Genomic DNA, 25,817 nt, shown 5'->3' on the forward strand with positions numbered 1-25,817 from the left:
AAACAAACTTGAGAAATCATGTTATACCTGCCAGATTGGCTACAATGAGAGAAGAGAAAAGTGACAAATGTTGCAGAAGATGTAGAAGAATTGGGACACTAATTGTTGGTAGATTTCTGAATTGATCCAACCATTTTGGAGAGCATTCTGGAATTATGCCCAAAGAGTTATTAAATTACCTATACCTTTTGACCCAGAAACAAAAAAAAAAAAGTGCTATTGCTGGATCAAAGGGCATGCACATTTTTGTAGCCCTTTGGGCATAGTTCCAAATTGTTCTCCAAAATGGTTGGATCATTTCACAACTCCACCAACAATGTATTAGTGTTCCAAATTTTCCCACATCTTCTCCAACATTTATCATTTTCCTGTTTTTTCATGTTGACCAATCTGATAGGTGTGATGTGGTACCTCAGAGTTGTTTTGATTTTCATTTTTCTAATCAGTAACAATTTAGAGCATTTTGTCATAGATGGCTTTAATTTCTTCATCTGAGAATTGTCTGTTCATATCCTTTGACCATTTATCAATTGGGGAATGGCTTGTGTTCTTATAAATTTGTCTTAATTCTCTATGTATTTTAGAAATGAGGCCTTTATCAGAGAGACTGGTTGTAAAAATTCCTTCCCAATTTTCTACCTTCCTTCTAATCTTAGTTGCATTGGCTTTGTTGTGCAAAAACTTTTCAATTTAATGTAAACAAAATTGTCCATTTTGCTTTTCATAATGTACTCTGTCTCCTGTTTGGTCATGAATTCTTCTGTTCTCCATAGATCTGATAGGTAAACTATTCCTTGTTCTCCCAGTTCCTTGTTCTCCCAGTTTACTTATGGTGTCAGCCTTTATATCTAAGTCATGAACCCATTTTGACTTTATTTTGGTATATGGTATGAGATTTGGGTCTATGCCTAGTTTCTGCCATACTTTTTTCTAGTTTTCCCAGAAGTTTTTTTTCAAAGAGTAGGTTCTTATCCTAGAAGCTGGGTAAACCTTTTCTTAATTGATTCTTTCTCGAAGTCCCCTTCTCCCATTCTCTCCTTTCCCTCTCACTTCCCTCTTGAGTGAAATATATTTCTGTACCCAACTCTGTATGTGTATGTATGTATTCTTCCTTCCATTGACCAGTTCAGATAAGAGGGAGGTTAAAGTTTTAGCTGTTCCCTCATCGTCTCCTCTTTGTATAGATGTTTTCTTGTACACCCTAATTATGTAAGACAGCTTTCCCTAATGTTATTTTCTCTACTTTTTCCACCCCTACCCAGAGCCCTACTGTATTCCTCTTTCCCTCTTTTTCCATTTTTCTCTTCAGGATATAACAGAACCTTTCCCATGCCTTCTCTAATTAGACTCTCTCTATTACTCTTGATGATGATAGGGCTTAAAGGGGATAAAAGTATCATGTCCCTATATTAGAATATCCTTGTTTAGTTAATTATCATTGTTTGTTCATGATTACCCTTTTATGCTTTTCTTAACTACTGTGTTTTACCTTCAAAATTTCTATACAGCTCTGGTCATTTTATCAGGAGTGCTTGGAAGTCCTCTATTTCATTAAAAATTCATTTATTTCCCTTATAGTGTTATACTTGGGTTTTCCAGGTAAGTTGTTCTTTGCTAGAAGTCCACATCCTTAGCTTTGTGGACTATTATATTCCAAGTTCTTTGTTGCTTTATAGTGGTGGCTACTAAATTGTAGGTGATCCTGACTGTAGCCTCAGTACTTGAATTCTTTCTTTGACATGGAAGCTCTGGATTTTGGGTATCATATTCTGGGGAGTTTTCATTTTGGACTTTATTTTAGGACCTGACTGCTGGATTCTTTCTGTTTCTACTTTGTATTCACTTTCTAAGATATCTGGGCAGGTTTTTGTAGGGGGGTGTGTGTGTGTGTTTTGAAGATTTCTTGAAATATAATGTCCAGGCCCCATTTTCATGTTGTTCAGGTAGTCCATGATTCTTAAATGTTTTTTCTCTTTTTTCCTGGTCAGTTATTTTTACTATGAGATACCTTATATTTTCTTCTTTTTTTTAGACTTTTGATTTTATTTTAATATTTCTTGTTGTTTCCTGGAATCATAAGCTTCTGTGTGATCTGTGTTAATTTTCAAGGAGTTTGTTGTGTGGGCAAAGTTTTGTACCTCATGTGTCAAGCTGTTAATTCTCTTTCTAATTAATTCTTTCTTCCATACTCTCACTTCTTTTCCAATTTTTTCCTCAAGAGACCTCATTTCATTTATAAAAACATTTATAAGTCTTAAAAAAACCCCAACAACCCTTGCTTCATCTCTTCTAGGAATTTTAGTTGAATTTGCGCCCAAGCTGTGTTTTTCTCTGGGGCATCACTTGTAGATGTTTTGGAGTCATTCTTTTCTTTTGTATTTGTGCCTTGAGCATCATGGCTTCTATAATAATTTGATATAAAGGAGTCCTTTTTTTTTTGCCCATTATCCCAGCTTTCTTCCTGACTTCAGATTTGATGTTAGGGCTGGACACTTCTGGAGGGAAGGTCTGTGCTGGTCCTATTGATGCTTTTTTTGGGGTATTCAATGTTGTGTTATTTCAGGATCTCAGGGACAGTCTGGGGACCTGTAAGCTTTTAGTATTCCTAAAGTATTCTGGTTCAGGGCAAAATTTGATAACTGATACACATGTATGGGAGATACTGTATTATAAAATAGCCTGTATTTGGCCAAAAAAATATACATACAATGGAATCATCTCTATGTCTTTCAGTTAATTGTGAAATAATTGTAATAGTTAGAAAAGCTAGCTGATTTTAAGTATTTATGTTGTATCAAGACTGATAATTTAATCTTAGTGATTTTTTTACAGGTTTGGAATTCTGTTGGAATTATTCGATGCTATAATGATGATCAGGACAGTGCTATAGATGTGGAATTTCATGATACATCCATACACCATGCAACACATTTGTCAAACACTTTAAATTATACAATTGCAGATCTTTCTCATGAAGCTATTTTGTTGGCATGTGAGAGTACCACAGAACTTGCAAGGTAAAGTTAATAGACGAAGAATTTATACTGTGAGAAAATATATACAGTTATGCCTTATAGTTTAATTTTGCTTTTTAAACTCTTGCATTAGATTTTCCTCCAGTAATCCATTGAAATTGTCTGAGCTAATTTATTTTTTAACTTACTAATTCTTAAATACAATTTAAAAATTATTTTAACATTATTAAAATTATTTTTAGAAAATATTAAGTTTTCTGATTCCATATAGTTGGTGACTGCATCATTTCAAGGTTTTAAGTTTATAAAAGGCATTATTAATGAAGGCTATTCAGTTATTTACATAGATTCATATAATGTACTAGCCACTGAATTTTAGTTTGATGTATGATAACAAGAGTACAGTTGTCTATTTAAGGATTTTATGTAGCAACCACATGCTTAAATATAAAATATGAAGGTTTTAAAGATTTCTTTTTTCTTTTTTCTTTCAATTTAAAGCAAGCTTCATTGCCTTCATTTTAGTTCATGGGATTCAAGTAAAGAGTGGACAGTAGATATGCCACCACATGAGGATATTAAAGCCATTTGTCTTGGTCAAGGATGGGCTGCTTCTGCCACCAGTGCCTTGCTCCTTCATATATTTTCTATAGGAGGTGTTCAGAAAGAGGTCTTCAGTCTTCCTGGCCCTGTTGTGTCAATGGCTGGACATGGAGAACAACTTTTGATTGCTTTCCACAGAGGTAACTATTATTACCATTTTTATAGTTTCACTATGGTGTGGTGTTGAATACGGAAGAACCTAGACATTTTCTTTTTGCTTTTAATTGTGTAGTATATTTTTACCTTTATTTATTTTAGCTATTATACAACTGTCATCTTTTTAAAAGATATTAGTACATTTTGTTTTGACCTATCAAATACTTCCTGAAAAACTCCCTTAAAAAGTATGTTATTCCCAAAACAGCTTATTGACAGAAAGGAGGGATGTGTCATGGAACTTTGACATTGGCTATTGTATTTGATCAGAGTTTTTTTGCCTCTCACTATTGACTTTATTTACATTGTTGCAGTCATTATGTATAGTGTAATTTTGCCTCTGTTTTCTTTAATCCCACAGTAATCTTTGGATAAGTGGAACTGGAATTTTAGACTATTAAGAAACAACATACTATTATATTCACTATCATTAGTGAAATTATAGGGTTATTAGTATTAGCAAAAGCATTCCATGTTAGGATTTTGTTTCCATGTCTTTTGTCAATGTAGTTTGTTGAAGAAAAATTGGAAATTCCAGTATCGTTGACCAGTGGTATCAAACTCAACTAGAAACTGGGGTCACTGATCTATATATGAGGATTCCTGAAGACCACATATTGACTTAGTTTTAAAATGTAATATTATCTATGTTTGATTTTATTTTGTTAAATATTTCCCACTTGTTTTAATCTGGGTCAAACCACACTTCGGAGTGTTGTGGGCTACATGTAGCCCATGAGCTGCATATTTGACACCTCTGTTGTAGATTATCATGCCAAAAATAAATATATAGTCTAGAAAGCCAGACCTTCATAAAACTTAATTAAGAAAGGTTTTTAGCCTTCCTGTAATAGATACAACTTTTTATTAATGTTTAGTGCTTGAGGTTTGAGATTTTGCTGATTGAAGTTGATCAGTGAGCTCCTTTGTGAAGATGAGTACTTATACATATTATTTGATATTGATTGCAGAAATGAAGAAAATAATTGTACTCTCTAATGGGTTTTCAAAACAACATAGGAACATTCTGTCATACACTTTGTAAAAATCACAGTTGCAACATATATGAAGTGCTGTGGTTACATTTTAATGTATATATGTAAATTTTATATGTGTGTTACATATAGATCCTTATGACTGAGAACTGGATAGTTTCATATATGTGTTTGATGCTAGATAACAAACCTGATATTACTTTTAAATGTTATAGTTATAAGAATCACTCATAGTATAAAACTATGTTACAAGCAACCATTTAGATTATTTGTTATAGTATGATAACCTTTGTTGCATAATTTTGATGTCTACCTTTTATTGATAGGTACTGGATTTGATGGAGATCAGTGCCTTGGAATACAACTGCTAGAGCTGGGGAAAAAGAAAAAGCAGGTTTTGCATGGAGATCCTCTTCCTCTTACAAGGAAATCTTATCTGGCATGGGTTGGATTTTCAGCTGAAGGCAAGATAAATTTACTTAATTTTCTTTGACCTTTTATTTTATTGTCAAATAGCAAACATTTATTTTTTTCTCCTTCCCAATATCCCTCAGGCCGCAAAATGGAAAAAAAAAGAAAGACAAAGCTCTTGTATAAATAGGTATTGTCAAGCAAAACAAATTCCCATATTCGTCATGTTTAGAAATGCAGGTGGAATAGTGGATAGAATGCTGGACCTGGAATAAGGAAGACCTGAGTATGAATCCAACTTCAGATATTAACTAGCTGAATATTGACCTTGGACAAGTCATTTCGCCACTGTCTGTGTCAGTTTCCTCATCTGTACAGTGAGAATCATAACATCACCTATCTCTTAGGGTTATTGTGAGATTAAAATGAGTTAATATTTGTGAAGTGCTTTGCAAATCTTAAAGTACTATATAAAAATGATAGTTATTATCATTCTACATCTTAAGTCCATCACCTCTCTTTTGGGAATAGGGTGGCATGCTTTATCAGTCCTCTGGAATCATGATTGTTCACTGTATTCATCAGAGTTCTGAAGTCTTCCAAAATTGTTTATCAATTAATAATCAGCAACTATTTATTAAGCACCAATATGTGCCACATACAGCTAGGTATACAAGTAAATATGATGAAATAATCTTTGCTACCTTACATTCTAATGGGAGAGACAACAAATACATATAAAATATATGCAGCATAAATATAAAGTTAGTAAATATAAAAGTGTACAAAGTAGTACTTAAACACAAGGTAGTTTGTGAGGGAGGATACTAGCAGTTTGGATCAGGAAAGGCTTCATGGAAAAGATGATACCTATTAGTATACAAATTGTTTTCTAGGTTTTTCTAACTTCACTCTACATTAGTTAATATAGGACTTCTGGGTTGTCTGAAATGCTCCCTTTTATTATTTCTTATGGTGCAATAATATTGTTATATTAAAATATCATACTAATTTAATTAAACATTGTAACTGCCTTTTATCTTTTTTCAAGGATAATTTTTCAATTAATAAGCATTAATTTTCTCTCCCTTCAGTCTCTTCCATGCTTCATTAAAAAAACAAACAAAACCCTTCTAACAAATATACATAATCAAGTGAAATAAATTCCTATTTTAGCCTTGTTCAGAAACATGCGTGTCTCATTCTGCATTCTAAATCCATCACCTCTTTTTCAGGAGGTGAGTAGCATACTGATCATCATTCCTCAGGAATTGTGGTTGGTCATTAAATTGATTACTTAAAGCTTTCAGAATTGTTTTTACGATGTTTTATAATTGTTACACCGTAATTTGTTTAGCCATTCCCTCATTATATGGGCATCCCATGGTTTCTAGTTCTCTTGCCACTACAAAAAAAGCTGTTATAAATATTTTGCACGTATGAGTCCTTTTCCGAAATCTTTTTGAGCTATAGTCCTAGTAATAGAATCACAGGGTCAAGGAATATACACAGCTTAGTATCTTTGGAGACATAACTTCAAATTGCTTTTCAAAATGAATGGACCAGGGGTGGGGAACCTGCAGCCTCGAGGCCACATGTGGCTCCCTAGGTCCTCAAGTGCAGCCCTTTGACTGAATCCAAACTTCACAGAACAAATCCCGGCCACAGGTTCCCCACCCCTCTCTAGACCAATTCATAGTTTTGCCAGCAGTACATTAATGTATCCATTTTCCCACAGCCTCTTCAACTTTTGTCATTTTTGCTAATCTGATGGACATGAAGTCAAATATCAAGTTTAATTTGCATTTCTCTAGTTATTAATTGCATTTTTAAGAAATATGGCTATTGATAGCTTGAAGTTTTTTCTTTAAAAACTGTCTATTTGTAGCCCTTGACTATTTATCAGTTGTTAAATGGTTCTTATTGATCTTGGAAATGAGGTCTTCTCGTGAAAACATTTTACAAAGATTTTTTACAGTTAACTATTTCTCTTGTAATTTTAGCTATATTAATTTTGTTTAAAATTTTTAAATTTTATAAGAACTGTCCATTTTATTTTCTGTAATCCTGTCTATACCTTGTTGAGGCAGCTGTTGGCACAGTGATAGAGGACTAGGCCTAGAGTTAGGAAGACCTGAGTTCCAATCCAGTCTCAAGACACTAGCTCTGACTCTGAGCAAATCTCTTAACTTCTGCCACAGTTTCCTCAACTGTAAAATGGGAATAATAATTGCACTTACCTTAGGGTTGTTGTGAGGATCAAATGAAATGTATTTATTAAAAAGTGCTTAGCACAATGCATGGTACATAGTAGGTGCTATATAAATGCTTATTCCCTTCCTTTCTCTCTTTCCCCTTGTTGGGTCATGAACAGTTTTCTTGTCCATCGATCTGAACGGTAATTTTTTCCTTTGCTCTAGTTTGTTTATGATGGTACCTTTTATGTTGAAATTATGTGTCAATTTGGAATTTGCCTTGGTGTGTGATGGGAGGTGTTCATTTAAGACTACATTCTTTCCAGTTTTTCTTGAAGTTTTGCTGAATAGTGGGATCTTTTAGTTTATCAATCACTGTAGTGGCTACTTTGGTTCATTTGCTTCTGTATGTTGTGTACCTAGTTTTTGTATGCCTTTTTATTTTTTAATTGGTACCAAATAATTTTGTTGATTACTGCTTTGTAATGTTGTATAATACTTGGCACTGCTAGGTCCCCTTCCTTCCCACTTTCTTCACTATTTCCCTTGAAATTCTAGACCTTATGTTCTTCCAGATGAATTTTGTTTGTCTTTTTTTTAGCACTTTTTAATCCTTTGGCAGTTTGGTTGGAACAAGTACAAAAGACTTTCTAAAGCAATAGAGACATATAAATAATAGGAGAAACATTAATTATTTATGGGTAGGCTGAGCCAATATAATAAAAATAACGACAATGCCTAAATTAATTTAATCTTTATTCAGTTTGATGTGAACTTTGGGGTTTTTTGGAGTATGTAGGAGATGTGTGGTCTGTCTCCATTCAGAAGGCCATCTTAGCTTCTAGTAAGTAGGTTAATTTTTTCTTTAAGATATTTTGCCATTCAGTATATTATATTGATACAGGTGTATAGAGAGATATCTATATGCAGATATAGATATATTATTGGTATTAATGCAATGTCTGTAATACCGGGAGGCATAATAAAATTTTCCTCTTTATTTCTATTGTCCAAGTCTCTTTTCGCATTTGCCTTATCATGATTACTATTTCTTCTTTTTTCAAGCTCATTTGAGGCATAGTGGATTTGCTCTAGCCTTTTATTTGAACTCTATATGAATCTTAATGTTTCAGGTTTATTTCTTGTAAAGGACATATTGTTAGATTCTGCTTTCCAGTCCTTTCTGCTATTCTGTATTCATGTTCACATTTATTATCATTAATTGTATTTCTCTATGTCTAATTCTGTTATACTTTTCCTTCTCTCTTTGTTTCCCTCTTTTCTTTCCCATTTCTCTAATGCATGACTTTTCCTCTTTATTTTCTGTCTTCTTTTAAGATCATCAAAACATAACCTCCAGTCCCAAGTGCATTGCCTTATTTAACTCCTGTGACTTTTGATGACATTGGGATTCTGAAGGGACACTTCTGTTTCTTCCCCTTTTAGAATGTAAACATTCCATCCTTATATAGCTCCTTTCAGTTGCTCGAACATACTTACCTGTTAATGCACTACTTTGTTTTCTTCCTGGATTTTCTGATCACTACTTAGTCAGGTATTCTGAATGTCTTTGGTTTGGGAGAGATGTGGGATGTACTACTGCTTCCTACTCAATTATCTTTGCTGGCCCAAAGTTCCTTAAATTTAATGTTCTCACTTGGTTGACGTGTTTTTTTTCCTTAGTAGCATCCTGATGAATTGAAAAAATGCATTTTGGGGGGGATGGGAATGCTTCAGGGATTATTCAATTAATCAGTTTTTGAGGGCTCACTGTGTTGCGGTTTCACGGTTTGTTGTGGCGAGACTGTCTCAAAGAATTCAGACTCAGACCACCTCTAATCCAAGTATAGGCATTTATTGGGAATGACACCTCCAACAGGCTGAGTTCCAAGAGAAACCAGCAACTTAGTAAGACAACACAGACAAATTTATAGTGTAGTGATGCTGATTACACAGCAGAAATTATGAATATTAAAAAGGCAGGAAGGGTTTGTCAAGGGATTAGGCAATGGGGGAGGGGGCCCAGCCTTGGTGAAACTGCTCTTGGGATTACCCACAATGCATACAGAATAACCCATTTTGAGGGGGGGCATTTGTCATAAGTTTACTCTAGGTCAGTTCTGCACAGGTGCATACTTAAGAAAAGTTTTCCCTTCTATTGTTTTCGGGTCCACATCCTTCTTGGGCATCCTGGTGGTGCTGCTTTCTGATTGGCAGGCTATTGTGGTCCTTTCTGAGATTAGATGCGAGTGGTTGTGGTTGAGGTAATTAACACACCTGTTGTTTCTGTGGGAAATATTAGGAATGGGTCTGGGATCAGTGGCTAGTTAGAGGCATTGGCTGGGATCCTACCTGCTCTTCTGTGAGAAATATGAGTTCGTGGACATGCCTGTTGTTCTGGTGAGGCAGTGAGGCATATATGAGGAGGTTAAAATATTGAGTCAGGGGAGGGGAGGCAGTGGGCCTGCTGTTTAGTGAGGTCTATGAATGAGTCTTGGGGCCTGTGGTGTGGTTAAAGCCAGATTGTGTAGTCAAATCAGGGCATGCCTGCTGTTCAGTGGGGCCCATAAGGAAGTTAGAATTTTGGGGTTGGGGGCAGCTTTATTAGGATTCCATCAATTGTGGTCAAAGTCTTATAGAAATATAACAATGAATAATACTTTTTACCCTGAAAGTCCTGATCTCAGAAACTACTGAAACACAACATACATTAGAATGATTATTAAAATTGTTACTTTTAAAGGACCTTAAAGCAGAAAATGTAGTCATTTTCAGGGCTAGCTTCCTGATTACATATACTAGCCCTTTGCTTATTCTTTTATGATTCATAGGTGTCATTACCCTAAAATATGTCCTCCTATCCTTCTGCCGCAAGTGCTATTCTATTATTAACAATTTTTTTTCTTAACACATATTATTGTTTTCTGGACTTGGGAAAGACCCTGAGTTGTTATTAGGAATTAACACCTTGCTGTGAACTATTGATACTTTGGATTTGTGTAACTTTTAGCTTATAACAAGGGTTTATTAAATTGAATTCAGGATGGCAAGGGAATGAGAATTTTTTGGGAGAAGAGAGAATTTTGTGTTATATATGGAGGGCAGATCTGGGTAGAGAATCGGCCGATTCTAACCAAATATGCCGATTTTAGTTACTTGAGATTTCATGGTGTTAAGGGTACAGGCTACTGACTGACCAGGAAGAAGGACAGGAAAGCATGTAGAGTGGTAGGGGGTGGGGAGAAGAGGAACACTGAAGTCAAACATTATTTGCTTCACTATTTTTCTAATATTTGACTCTGGGAATTTCTCTAAGATTACCTAACAGTTATAACATACTAGATAAATACAAATTTTTGTTGTTGTTAGATATTTAGCAAGAGTCTTTATATTCCATATATTTTAGTGAAAAAAATCAGAGACAGGAGGTATGACTTCAAGTTTCATCTCTGCCACTTCCTAGATGTGTGACTATGGGCAAGTCACCTTAACTTCTGTAAGCTTAAGTTTCTTCATCAGAAGCAGTTGCACTGTTGCACTATTTATCACCCTCTAGTTGCACTATGGACCTCATAGAATGATTGTGAAAACAGTGCTTTATAAAAGTTAAAGCACTAAGTGTATTATCTTCCAGCAGGTGGCATAATTTTCACCAAAACTATTATTTTTTTCTCCTATGTATTTATTTTCAGGATATGTAATAGATGTTAGGAAATATATCATGATATGTGTCATTGTTATGGGAAAATAACTACCATCTGTCATTAAATGTGACTTTTTATAATTAGAATCTATTACCTTTTTTGCCTCTTTTATTTTTCTAGTTTCAAATGTAAAGCTGTCTCCTAAATATCTGTTGCTTGCCTAGTAAATATCTAATCTATATTTTATCTGTTACATAATCATTTTTTAATTCATAAATAGGTACCCCTTGTTATGTGGATTCAGAGGGCATTGTACGAATGTTAAACAGAAGACTTGGCAATACATGGACTCCCATATGTAATACAAAAGAACATTGCAAAGGAAAATCTGATCACTACTGGGTAGTTGGCATCCATGAAAACCCCCAGCAGCTAAGGTAAGATGTTAGATAATGTTACAAACTAATCTTTTTTTCCCCTTGATAAAAATTACTTTGAAATAATACTTAAGTATTTATTGTCACTTATTCTCACTAATTCAGTCACTCTACTTGCCTTCCTTATTTGTCAAAATAGAATTTATTACTTTTCTTATTTGATATTTTCAACAGATGGCTTGAAATTTGAGTGCAAGCATATTTATTTTTCAGGGGGTGACAATTACATCTTTTTGTAATGTTAATTCAGCCATGAAATAAGGGACTGTGCTCATCATGGTCTTCCATTTATATGAGGCACAATTCTGATGATTTTTTTTTAAAATCACAAATTGTTGATTAGATAGATTATTTGATTATCTGTCATTGTAGGGCTCCATATTTAGCACAAATGATTGAAATATATAGAAGATCTCTACGCTTTTTTATGGCCATTAGTTTTGAGAGTTTTGTCCCATCAATTCCTTTTAATAAAGATGCTAACAAATAATAAAAATTCACTTATTTGATTATTATGTGATTATTATATGATTATGTGATTCTTCTCTGGTGTTGGTGCTGTTTAAAAGCTATAGAAGGGAGAATGCTGGTAGAAGATGGAAGGGTTCTTTTTAATTATTCCTTTATTGGAAAATAGACTTTAAATTTTATGGCTCCTAAACTCAGCATAGAAGGTTCTAAATCCTTTTGTGTTTTAGAGTAATAGTTCTAGGTATCTTGTTTATGTCACTACCTTCCTTTCCTTTCTCTTCCTCTAACCAAATGTCACCTCAGTTTAGTTTTATTTTTGTGTATTAGTATTTAACCTTTGCTCACAGGCAATAGTCTAATCAGTCTCTTTCGTCTTTGTCAGTTTTTCAGCAGACACGAGAGACCAAGATACTCTCATTCTACTTGGCATCCTAGATATTTAACTTGAGGGGCTCATCTTCTCTGTTGCAAAGAAGCTAGGTTATGAACTTGTAAGAATTTTAAATATCTCTTCCTGAACCTACTAATGGTAGTCAATCAACAAGCACTTCCTAAGTGCCTGTTATACACCAGGCGCTGTGTTTGGTTTTGGATATATAAATAAAAATCCCAAACAAACAAATAAAAAAACCCGTCTACTCTCAGTGGACTGCTCTTATATTCTATTGATGTACGAATGTCAGTCACTAAACATTTAAGTGCCTACTATGGGCCAGGCACTATTCTCTGTATTGGGGGTACAAAGAAAAGTGAAATATAGTTCCAGCCCTCAAGGAACCCACAGTCTATTTGGGGAGACAATATGCAAACAGTTGTATAAAGAAGTTATATGCAGGATAAATAATCAACAGATGGAAGGCGCTTGAATTAAGATGGAATGGGAAAGGCTTCTTTTAGAAGGTGAAATTTTATCTGAAACTTGAAGGAAGCTGTGGAAGTGAGGAAGTAATGATGAGGAGAGTGAGCATTCACAGGAAACAGCCAGTGAAACTACTCATAGTTGAGATGAGTCCCTTGTTTGAGAAACAGCAATGAGGCCACCGTTACTGGATCACAGAATTTGTGTGTGGGGGGGTAGTAGTGGAGGAAGATGGGGACAGTAGAGGAAGTAATACCATTGTAAGCACCAGCTTAGTGCCTAGATTGGCTGGTTTTTTTTAAGATTAGGTGATTACTTTGGAAATAATTGGAAAGTCATATTTTGGGATTTAAAGATATTTTTAGATCCCTCTCTTCAGATTTTCTTGCCTCTTCTCCGGATGAATAAATTTGAAGTTTTTTTAAAAAGTCAGTAACTTTTTTTAGTGGTAGGAATCTATTGTTCTTAGTATCATACCAGCCTTTCCCACTGTTGACATTACATTTTGTTTTCTCTTATTTTCAAAATGTAAGCATTTGGAGTACTATCCATGTTTGTAATTGACATTTTGTTCCATTAAAGCAAAAGTCATATATCTATATCTATCTATCTATCTATCTATCTATCTATCTATCTATCTATCACCTTTGTATTTCACTCAGACTTTAGAAGATTACTTCATTTTTAGTTCCATCTAGGAGAGTAACTTGATCATGTTTTTTATTTTTGGTGGAGGGGAAATTTGTTTTTATTTTTATTTAAATTTCTTTTTATTGATGCCTTTTGTCTTTCCATCACATTTATTTCTGGAAACCTTCCTGATCCAGATTGAACTCTTCCTTGTGAAAAACCGTTAAATAGAAATAAGAAATACAGGAAATGGGGTACAGAAGTCTGTCCTGCCCTACAGGAAAATAGAAGGAGAAGGGGGGGAGAGACAGAAGAGAGGACAGACTAGGGGAAGGGATGTTCAGAATGCATGCCATCTTGGAGTGGGGGGAGGGGGGGATGGGGTGAAAATTTGGAATTCAAAAACTTGTGGGGGTGAATGTTGAAAACTAAAAATAAATAAATTTATATTTTAAAAAAAAACCAGTTAAATAGGGGCAGCTAGGTGGCACAGTGGATAGAGCACTGGCCCTGAAGTCAGGAGTACCTGAGTTCAAATCCAGCCTCAGACCAAACACTTGACACTTACTGGCTGTGTGACCCTGGGCAAGTCACTTAACCCCAATTGCCTAAGGGGGAAAAAAAGGAAAAACAATTAAATAAAAACAATCAATGCAGTCACTGCATGTGACTTTTTTTTTTTTAACAAGAAAAAGAATTCCATATCTTTCTGTAATAGCCAGCCTGTTTTCCATGTAGATAGAGGTAGTGTGATCCATGGTTGATAGGAAGCTGGCCCCGAGCCAACTGCCTCTCATGCATACTGCTAGTATTATTGTCATTGTCCTTGTTGTTCTTGGTACTGGATGTGTGATCCTGGACAAGTCATTCAACCTCTTAGTACCTAGGAAGCTCTCTAAGACTATAAATTGTAAAGAAGGCACTGACCTGCATCGATAGCAAGTTTTCTTACCTCGAAAGTTCCCTATGTGAATGAAATCATTCATCCTTTCTCTAGCCCTAGTCCTCACTTAAGGTTTATTTGGTATTAGTTAAAAATTCTAATGTAATATTAATAATTCACTGTGAATATTAACCCAAACTCTTTTTTCATCCATAATTTCTTGTACCTTCTTTGTGTGATATGTGAAACCAAAGAGGTGGTTAAACTTTGCTCTAGCCAGGGGGTAATATATTATGCATTTAATCAGGAGGCATTTGACTTAATTTTGTGTTTAGCAAATCTCAGTTGATTTCTTCACATTATTCTTTCCTTCCCAAAATGTTTTAGTAACAACATGAGTTTCTTTTTCCTCCTGCTATTTCAAGAAAGGTTGCATTACCTGTTATCAAATGTTCTTTATTATAATTCATAAAAGCTTTATAAAAGAAGGTTTATATTAACCTGCTGAGACAACTCATTTTGCTTTTCTTGATCTATTTTTTTCACTTATTAAATGTGAAGGTTAGTTGGACTAGATGATCTCAAAAGTCCTTTTCATCTCTAAAAATCTACTATAATGTGAGTACAGTGTTTGGTTTAAAATAGCAGTTCATGAACATCTGTTGGAAAATAATTTTTGTTGTTATAAAAATATTTGAATTGTATATTTCTTCTTTTAAAAGTGTATTTGTTTTTTCATTAGGACCTTAAGCAACTTTATGTAAAATTAATCAGTATTAAACTATTTGCATTATTTAAAATCTTTTCTCTTTAATACACATATTTTTACATTTTAAAATGTGATGTACATACTGAACCACAGCCTATCTTATTATCTTTTTCTAATTAACATTTTCGTACACATTTCAATGGATTAAATGAAATATTCTGGCTATACAATATCCCATCTTGTTAAAACATGAATTTTTTTTGCTATTATAACTAGATCTGTGAACTTATTTGTGCAAATCATTTTTGTTTTTTTTGTTTTTTTATTTTGTTGCTTGTTGTGGATAATTTTTTGGGGAGTATAGAGTGGCATTATTGTGTCAAACACTGTGAAAAGTTTTTTAGTTACTATTATATATTACCAGATTACTCTACAGAAAGATAATAATAATGATAATTAGTATTTATGTAGCACTCCTAAGATCTATAAACCTTTTCTCATCTTGCTAGTGCCTTCCTTCTCTGATTATCTCTGGTTTATCCTATATTATCTTGTTTGTACATGTTTTCTCTCCTATTTTACCATGAACTCCTTAAAAGCAGGGTCTAGTTTTTGATTTTTGGTTTTTACCTTTCTTTGTGTTCTCAGTGCTTGGCATATTATAAGCAGTTACTAAATATTTATTGACTGACATTGGGCTTTACTATCTTTTTTTTTTCCAGGCAAAGACAAGGTTTATTAGAACATGGTCATATTGGGCAGACCCTTAAGGAGTCTGAATGTTAGTGAGCTATTGGCTAGATTTTAAGAGTCTGAGCCTGGGCTTTACTTTGAAAAAAATTATTTAATATATCTACTTTAAAGTTATTTGTGAAGAACATTTTAAAGCAAAGAGGATAGTAATAGTTTAAAGCCTAATTCTTACTGTATTTGACTTTCCCCCCTCGAGTACACTGTCTTAAATATCACTTCTAAGAGGCACTTCTACTTAAGTAGAGTTAAAATATAAGCCCCTCTAAGGCAGAGACTGTTTTACTTTTACCTTTGTGTCTCCAACACCCAAGACAGCACATGACAGGTACTTAATTGATTCTTGTTGATTGATTAAAAGTCTGAGCCAGTGGAAAACATATTGCACACTCTACTACTGTGTTGTTGTTATTGTTTTAAATATATGAAATCAGGGAATCTACCCAAAGTATTTACATCATTATACCAGTTTTCTAGTGGCTTTAGAGAAGTTCGGAGTAATGTGCTATAGTCATTAAGCTTTAAAGCAGTATGTAGCATTTAGTGCTGAATAAATGTTTTATAACTTAATAAATCACATTAGTATTAATTATGATAAACATTCCTGGTTATCTGAAATGTGCTGATCAAAACTCATTTAGATGTATGTGGGTTCATTTGAATTCATGGCACCTACCAACAGAGTTTGAGTCATGAAAAAGTTTAGTCCAGAAGAGCAGCTGGGGACTTTGAGGAGTTTTACAATAGACTTTTATTATGTTATATTGTTAATCATACAATGAAAGGCTCGTTTGTTATGAAAGACCTTGGAGTGAGAAGAGGATTTTAGACTGAGGAATGAGGAAAGAAGGAATTAGGGCCAAGGGTACTAATGGGTCTTAATCACTGGGAGGGATGGATATAATAAGATCTTAGTTGCCAGAGCCTTAAGTACAATGTTCTTCAGGCCATTACAAGAAGAGGGATGGGGATCACCCCAATACTTGACATATCCAGGTTCTTCCAAGCTCCCTGCCTGTTCTCTTAGTCAGTGTCAGAGACACCACGGTCTTAGTCTCTTCTACACTAGTGCAGTTCACTGAAACCATTGAAGGTCATGGGTTTTATAGAAAGGGTGTGAGTTTTCATTAGGGTACATTTGGTTTTTTTACCCCCCAGTAATTGATATTATAGGCAGAAGAGTGCTAGATAATTGTGTGAGGAGGGCAAAGGGCTCAGTTGAGCCAGTAGCATGTGGTATGAAAATTTCCAGGAAAGGGCAGGAAGGAGTGTGTCCAGAGAAGAGGTACCCTCTCAGATGAATATAATGGATCTTAGAGAGGTCTATAAGCTTCAGGATTTTTTTGGACCCCAAAGTGCTTAAAACAGTTTGTTTGGGCAAATATTAAGAAAGCTGATTTCACTTAGGAGCTTATTAGCAAGTTTGCTGTTTAATTCAGAGATGATAGGAAAAATGACACAGATTTTTAGAATTGGGAAAATGTATCTTGTCTTTGTCTAACAGTAGGTAAAGCAAGCAAGTTCCTGTGTAAAACAAGCATTAATAGTAAATGAATTTAATTTATATTATAGAATCTGTAACTTAACAAATATTCATTGTTAAAGGCATAAAGGAGAATTGATATTTTGGTGGTTTTAATGATGTAATAGGCTTTTCCCTTGTCAACAGGTGCATTCCTTGTAAAGGATCTCGTTTTCCTCCTACTCTTCCACGGCCTGCTGTAGCTATATTATCCTTTCGACTTCCTTATTGTCAGATTGCAACAGAAAAGGGACAAATGGAGGTATGTGAAAATAAAGCACCAACACTGAAATAAGAAATGTTTGCTGATAGTGAAACAGGTATGATTTTCAGAACAGCATTAACTTTATATACTGGAATTTTTGATGCAGTTTAATATGGAGTTGGAATATAAGGTGGTTCAGTCTTGGATCCCTTCTAAGAAGCTTGACTTACTGATGTATCAAGCAAAAATACCTTGTTATATTGATGTGTCAAGTATTAGAGTCCCAGGGCGTGTATCACAGTGATGTGTTCCTAGTGAAGTTCAAGCAATGCTACTATGCATTGCTTTAGGGGCTTTCTGTATAGAGCACTATGTGGAGGTAGACTTTTAGGAGAATATACAAACTTAAATAGGAGATATGACCCCAGCCATCAGGGAACTTACAATCCCCGTTGGAGAAATAAAATAAATATACAGTGAGGTAACTTCTATAAAATTATATAGTGTAGATGAAATACGTTATTCCTGAGGAGACAAAGAATAAACAGCTTATTTTTAGGACATTCCTTGATTTCTCTGCCTTGCACTTTGTTTCTTTATTTTGAAGAATAGGTGATTAGAAGGGAGGTGTCAAGGAAGCATATATTAGAAATTGATATCTGAAGACAAATAATTGGCATATCCCCCAGGAAGTAATGAAACAAATCACTAATTTACAGTAAGCAAATATTTCCTTTATTTTTCTCTTAAGGAACAATTTTGGCGTTCAGTTATCTTTCATAATCACCTTGATTACTTATCTGAAAATGGCTACGAATATGAAGAAAGCACTAAAAATCAGACAATAAAAGAACAACAAGAATTGTTAATGAAAATGTTTGCGGTGAGTAAAGCAAATAATTATGTAAAGTCCTGAAATACTTTGAAACCATAGATCTGTGAAGGTGAGTACTTTTCCCTTCAGTGCAAATTGCAATCCACCCATGCCACCTCCCCAGTAAGATTCTTGTCTGTGTCCTCCCACAAATAATAGGATATCTGTCCAATGTACTTGAGGCCTTTCTTTAGAATGGGTCTTTTCACTTTTTGTGGGTCCTGATGAGCAAATATTCATTAAGCATCTACTGTGTCTTAAGTGCTGGGCCTGCTAAAACAAAAATTAAATAGTTACTTCCTTCAGGGGTATTCCGTTCACTTTGAGGACTGAGCATTCACACGCAGAAATAAACAGAAGGCAATTTGAGGAGGAAGGAGAGCACTAGCAATTGAGATCAGGATAGGTAGTAAGTCCTATGGAGAAGAGAACCCCAATCCAGTCCTAGGAGGGGGCAAGGGACCCCCTGTATCCCCTTCCTTTCAGGTACAGTGACAGTGAAGGGAAGTGTTAATGAGGGAGCAGGAGCCCTCGTGTTAACTTTGATCTTCACCATCTCTGCACTTAGTTTTAGTGAATGCCTCAGGTGTTGTTTTCTTGGATGCTTCAGTGTTACAGGAACTTTTTTATTACACAAGTTTATTTATTACACAAGTCACTGTTGATAACAAGATTTGCCCATCTGTATCTCTTCATTATCCTTCAGATTCTTGATTTTTTTTTTCTGGTGAGGCAATTGAGGTTAAGTGACTTGCTCAGAGTCACACCGCTACTGAGTCTGAGTGTCACACAGCTACTGAGTCCGAGCGTCACACAGCTAGTGTGTCTGAGGCTGAGTTTGAACTCGTTGTCTTGACTCCAGGGCTGGTGCTGTATCCACTGCACCATCTAGCTGCCCCCAGCTTCTTGATGATTTTGATGTTTTACGATTTTCTGCTATGTAGTGTAAGTAAGAGTAAAATAGATATGAGAAATTGAAGTTTTTGAGCAAGAATTTTCTGTAATTTATATTTAACATAGAGGTGCAGATTAGCTCTGTCACATTATTAAGTGATTTTCTTTCCTTTTAATTAACAAGTATTAATTAGGCACCTGTTATTGGGCCAGGCATTGTTCTAGATGCTGGTGATTTAGGAGGAAAAATGAAATAATCCTTGTTTGGAAAGAGTTTACATTTCATCAGGGGAAACAGTATGACATGTATGAGGAAAGACAAAGTAAATAAGAGGTAATGAGGTGGTACATGAGCAGCCTTGAGGCACTAGGAAAATCTTCTTGTAGAAGACAGTACTTGAGCTGAACCTTTACAGAAGCTAGGAATACCAAGAGGCTGAGGGGAAGACGTATGTTCCAGACAGGGTGAGTAGCCCATACAAAAGAATGGAGGCAAGTTGTGGAATGTCATTTTTAAGTTACGGCAATAAGGCTAGTTTGGCTAGTTTGTGAGTATGTGATGGGAAGTAATATATAAAAAGCCTACAGAAGTAGAATGGAATCAAGTTGTGAAAGGCTTTAAAGGCCAAAGTAGTTAGTAGTATTTATTTCTAGAGGTTACAGGCAGCCACTGGTATTTCTTGAACAAAGATGTCTTATGGTCAAAGTTGTGCTTTAACAGTATCACTTATTATGATTTGGAGACCCCATGGCAGGGATCCTCATTAGGAACCTGTTATAGTTGTCAAGATGAGGAGTGATGAAGGAGCCAGGGTGTTATCAGTGTAAGTACAGAGAAGGGGATACATGTTAGATACTGTGTAGAGAGAACTGACAAGACTGGACAAGTGATTGGATGTAGGTGTGAGAGAGAGTGAAGAATTGAGGATGATTCTGAAGTTGCAGACCTGAACAACTGAAAGAATAGTTTTATAGAAATAGGAAGTTCAGAAGAGGGGTGGGTTTTGCAGGAAAGATAATGAGTTCCATGTGCCAAAAATGCTTCAAATGCAACATCCAGTTTGAAATGTTTATTAGGCAACTGCTAATGTGGTACTGAAACACAATAGATAGATAAGGGGCTGGATTTATACATCTGGGGGTTATAGTCATAGAAATAATTGAACCCTTGGGAGTTGATGAGATCACTTCTAGAGACTGTAGAGAGAAAAGAGCATAAGGCTCAGGGTAGAACCTTGGAGTATACCCACAGTTTAGGTTGGGAAGTGGTTGATGATTCAAGAGAAGAGACTGAGTAGTAACAGCCAAACAGATAGGAAGAGAACAAAGAAAGAGTAGTGTTGTGGAAACAGAGAGTAGAGAGGGTGGTTGATCAAGAGCATCAAAGAAGGATGAGGCTAATTGCTTCTTTTCAATAGTTCATATTCAAATAAAAGCTCATTCCAACTCTTCACTGAAGTTGTCTGGACTCTAGAGGATTAGTGGATCTATGTTAATCCAGAAAATGGTTAACCCAATTCAAAGGACCCTCAGACACCAAGGAATTTTTGAAGTTGTTCTCCTTAGGCTTTGAAGACCCTGTACTGAACCAAATTCCCAGGTCCACTCCCAAACAGAACTGATCTGGACACATCTCATTGCCAAACTACATCTCTGGGAATGGGCCAGAACTAAATTGACTTTTGTAAATGAGAGAGTCCTGCCAAAATTCACTGGGTCATTCACCCCGTGGCATTTGCATCACCATAGGATTTGTCCCACTTGTTATGTACGTAAGAAGGAACTTTGGAAAGCTGTTTTCTGGCCTAAAGTACTCACTCTCTCTTATTTCTTTCTGTCCATCTCCTACCAACTGTGCTTCTGGCTAATTTTGAGGCAGTCTCTGTTCGATAGAACAGCAGAAAATGAGACTGGCAGGACAAAATAATGATTTATATACCTGTTAGAGCTCTAAAATTTAAAATATGCAACTTCTTATTACTGTTTAATCATTAAGGTACAGTGTGTATAGGTCAACTATACTTAATTTTTTCCATATCTTTTCTTAAATAAGCTTCTAACTATTGAATATCAGTAGGTTTTGGTAAATGAAACGGAGAACATTTTCAATTGTCACCTTAAAGAACTGTATCCTTTCACTTAGTGAAACCTAAACTAATTATGTGTAATTCAGTGCTCTGTTAAATTACTTTTGTAGCTAAGTTGAGAGACTCATCACCAAAAGGTTATGCACCAAGTGATGTATTTTTTATCCTTTTGAAAGCTCTACTTACATATAGAGGGGATGTATTGGTGGGGAGAGGACCCACACCAGTTAAATCACAGATGTTTTAGAAATATTTGAAGAAGGAATGTTGTGAGGATCAAATGAAATTACATGTATAGTGCTTTTTAAACCTTAAAGCACTCATAAATGCTAGGTAGTGTAAGTCATCTATAATTGAAGTGATCTGTTTCTGCTCACCTTCCCCACTTCTCTTCCCCCATCCCACCCTGATCACTGTTTTTTTATCCTAATATTAGAGTTTGTTTTACTTGTGTTTAATCACTCTCTGATGCTTCCCTCTCTTGAAACCCTCCTTCCCTCTCCCCGTACCCACCTATTTTCCTATTGAATTTAATGTATTTCTATACCAAACTCTTTGTGTTCAACACTCCTTTGTATATTTCAGATGAAAGTGAGGTTCTGTTCTCTCTTCTCCTACCTATCGCCATGTTTCTATATTTTTAATCTAGAACACCCAAATTAATAAGATAATAGATTCTTTCCCCTTTAGTTCCTTTCTTCTTTAGTATATTCCATTTTCCCTCCCTTTTCTTTATTCTCTAAGACTATTCATAAGACTATGAATGCAAAATAAACCATCTCTGGGTCCACGTTTTATCTTGTATTAATGCCCTCTTTGATCTCTGAAACCATTAGCCTTCTGAGGGGACTTTTTTTTCCTTTTTCCCTTTTAAAATGTGAGTATACATTGTTGCATACCCCCTTCTAATTGTTCAAATAAAATTACCTCTCTGGTGTTCTCATTTTTAAAAAATTTATTTTGGACTTAACACTTAGTAAAGTGGGCTTTTCCATATGTGTAGCAAAACAGAAAAAGTGTTGTACATGAAATTGTGGGTTTCTGTTATGTACAACTCTCTTTAAAAAATAGATAATAAATTCAGCATGTGACATTCAAAACTATCTTGTCTGTGATTCTTTCTGGGTTTCCTTCTGTTCTCTAGTGTGTATTTTTGGAAAAGATGTGACTCTTCCTTTTTTTTCTTTTCTTTTTTTTAAAGTAGTGTCTATAATAACCTTACACTTTTCACCTCTAAAGACCCATTTAAAAAAAAAATGAAAAAATGAAAAACAAAACCTATATAACAATATGCATAGTCAAACAAAATTGTATTTCAGTAGCTTTTCTGAAAAGCTATGTCTTATTTTGCATCTTGAGTCAGTCATTTTCTGTCAAGAGGAGGAGGATTTCACCATCATTTCTCTGGAATTCTATTAGGTCACTGCGTTGATGCAAGTTCTTAAGTATTTCAGAGTTGTTTTTGTTTTTGTTGTCTAAACTGTTCTCCTGGTTTTTTTTTTCTTCTTCATTGTACTCCTCAGCAGATCATTCAGGCCTTCCCAGATTTGTCTGAATCTGTGCCTTTCATGATTTCTAATGTAACAGTAATATCTCATATTGAGATAACCATTTTGGTACCATATCCCAGTTTGTTTAGTCATTCTCTAGTTGATGGGCTCACTCTTTGTTTCCAGGTCTACGAAAAGAACTGCTCTAAATATTTTTGTACACATAGGTCCCATTTCTTCTCTTTGATTTCTTTGCGACTTAGGCCTACTAGTGTTAAAAGGTAAGCATATTTAGATGACTTTTGGTCATGGCTCCCAATTGATTTCCAGAATGGCTGGACCATTTTACAGCATCACCAATAGCTTTTACTATTCCTGGTTTCCTTCAGCCTCTCCAATATATGTCATTTTGATTTTTTTGTCATCTTTGCTAATCTGATAAATGTGAGGTGGAACCTCAAGTTCTTTTCATTTGCATTTGTCTAATAGTGATTTGGAACATCTTTTATATGTTTATTGATAGCTTGAATTTCTTCCTTAGAGAACTGCCCATTCATATTCCTTGATTAATTTATCTTTTGAGGAATGGCTCTTTTTAAAATAAATTTGAATCTATTTACAATATATTTGGATGTGAGACCCTTCTCAGAGAAACTTGCTATAAAAATTTTCTCTCAGCTGTTTCATTTCTAATTTTATCTATATTAGCTTTGTTGTTTTTTTTCCCTAAGAACTTTTTAATTTGATATATTCCAAATTGTTTATCTCTGTGATTCTCTCAGTCACTTGTTTGATCATGAACTCTTCCCCTATCTATAGATCTAAAAGTTAATCTTTTCCTTACTCTTCTAATTCTTTCTGATTATTCTAATCTGTTTTTATTTGCATGAAAAGTGTTTTGTAATTGTGTTTCTAGGTTTGTCTTGGTAGGTAGACTCCCTAGTATTTTCTATCATGTGCAGTTATTTTAAATGGAACTTATCTTTCTATCTCATTCTGCTGGATTTTTTTGGTAATATATTGAAATGCTAATGATTTATGTGGGTTTATTTTATATCCTGCAAATCTGCTAAAATTGTTAATTGTTTCAACTAGTTTTTTAGTTGATTTTCTAGAGTTCTCTAAGTATACTAACATATTGTCTGCAAAGAATGATAGTTTTGTTTCCTCATTTCTTTCTCTTGTCTTATTGCTATAGCTAGCATTTATAGTACAATAATAATTAATAGTAATGATAATTGACACCCTTGCTTTAACCCTGTCTTATTGGGAAGGCTTCTAACTTGTCCCGGTTTCAGACAATGCTTGCTAATGGCTTTAGATAGATAATACTTATCATTTTAAGGAAAACTCCATTCCTGTGCTTTTCATTGTTTTTGATAGGAATGGATGTTGTATTTTGTCAAAAAGCAAAAATGCATCTATTGAGATAATCATCTGATTTTTGGTTTTGTTATTGATATAGTCAATTATGCTGATAGTTTTCTTAATATTGAACCTGCATTCCTGGTATAAATTCCACCTAATTATAGTGTATGATTCTTGTGATTATGACATATTAAAAGTTTGAGAGACATAATTTCTGCGTAATTAATCACTTTATTAATCATGCTAGCAATAATTACTAAAAGGGGTCTGTGACTCTCTCTAATGCCAGAGACCCCTCATGAACCCACTCAATGCTTATATGCTTTTGGGAAGAATGAGTGTTCCTGAAGGTGTCAATCCACTCTGGTTAACAAATAATGTGAAGAATGAATACTATAATGACAGGTGGACCTATTCTAAATGAAGGGCTAGGGGAATGTGATTTTGATCATGTTATTTAGTTCCAAATTACCCCTAACCTTGGGCAATCTAATCAAAGAATTTATCCCCACAGACCTGAGTAGAACACTGGGCTTCCCCACCTGGGTGGGATCTGAACAAAATTGAAGAGAAAGTTAATCCAATCTCATTGCCAGTAGTGTCTTTCAGATGCTGGCTTGGTCTGGTAGAGAATAAAATTTCAGAGAGGGATAAATCCTGTCTCCCCAATATTAACAATTTAATAATCATATCTGACATGATATATTGCAGTAATCTAGTATTTTTTTTTAGGCAGTTGGGGTTAAGTGACTTGCCCAGGGTCACACAGCTAGTAAATGTCAAGTGTTTGGTCTGATGATGGATTTGAACTCAGGTCCTCCTTGCTAATATTTTATTTAAAGTTTGCTTCAATATTCATTAGAGAAATTGGTCTGTAGTTTTCTTTCTCTGTTTTTGCTTTTCCTGGTTTAGGTATCAACATCATTTTTGTGTCATAAAAGAAATTTGGTAGTACTTCTTTGCCTGTTTTTCCAAATAATTTCTATAGTATTATTGGAATTAATTGTTTTCTAAATGTTTGGTGGAATTCATTTGTGAATTCATCTGGTCCTGGAGATTTTTTCCTTAGGGAGCTCATTGATGGCTTGTTCAATTTCTTTTTCTGAGATAGGGTTATTTAAGTAATCTATTTCCTCTTCTATTAATCTGGGCAATTCATATTTTTGTAAATATTCATCTATTTCACTTAGATTGTCAGATTTATTTGTGTATAGTTGGGCAAAGTAGATCATAATATTAATTGCTTTAATTTTATCTTCATTGGTGGTGTATTCACCCTTTAAATTTTTGATACTAGTAATTTGGTTTTCTTTTTTTAAATCAAATTAACTAATAGTTTTATTTATTTTATTTTTTTTCTTCATAAAATTAGCTCCTAGTTTAACTTATTAGTTCAATGGTGTTTTGTTTTGTTTTTTTACTTTCTATTTTATTAATCTCTCCTGTGATTTTCAGGATTTTCATTTTGGTGTTTAATAGGGGATTTTTAATTTGTTCTTTTTCTAGTTTTTTAAAATTGCATGACCAATTAACTGATCTGCTCTTTCTCTATGTTATTGATGTAGGTGTTTAGAGATAAAAAAAATTTCCCCTGCCTAGGCTGCATCCCACAAATTTTGACATGTTGTCTCATTATTCTATGATTTCTTCTTTGACCCA

The 25,817-nt window shown here is 34.6% G+C and overlaps 1 protein-coding gene across 2 annotated transcripts in view; it reads left to right on the forward strand.

The window, feature by feature from the left end:
* WDHD1 (WD repeat and HMG-box DNA binding protein 1) overlaps positions 1-25,817 on the forward strand; it is an 81,377-nt gene that overhangs the window by 34,899 nt on the left and 20,661 nt on the right. For both annotated transcript variants that reach the window (XM_020991296.2, XM_020991297.2), the window contains exons 13-18: positions 2,833-3,017; positions 3,477-3,718; positions 5,056-5,193; positions 11,260-11,416; positions 17,388-17,502; positions 18,197-18,328. In XM_020991296.2, coding sequence (XP_020846955.1) covers positions 2,833-3,017; positions 3,477-3,718; positions 5,056-5,193; positions 11,260-11,416; positions 17,388-17,502; positions 18,197-18,328 — 969 coding nt within the window. The remainder of the gene's footprint in view (positions 1-2,832; positions 3,018-3,476; positions 3,719-5,055; positions 5,194-11,259; positions 11,417-17,387; positions 17,503-18,196; positions 18,329-25,817) is intronic.

The sequence above is a fragment of the Phascolarctos cinereus genome, unplaced genomic scaffold (assembly GCF_003287225.1).
Source record: "Phascolarctos cinereus isolate Bilbo 61053 unplaced genomic scaffold, phaCin_HiC Scaffold_2;HRSCAF=192, whole genome shotgun sequence".
Classification (NCBI taxonomy): domain Eukaryota; kingdom Metazoa; phylum Chordata; class Mammalia; order Diprotodontia; family Phascolarctidae; genus Phascolarctos; species Phascolarctos cinereus.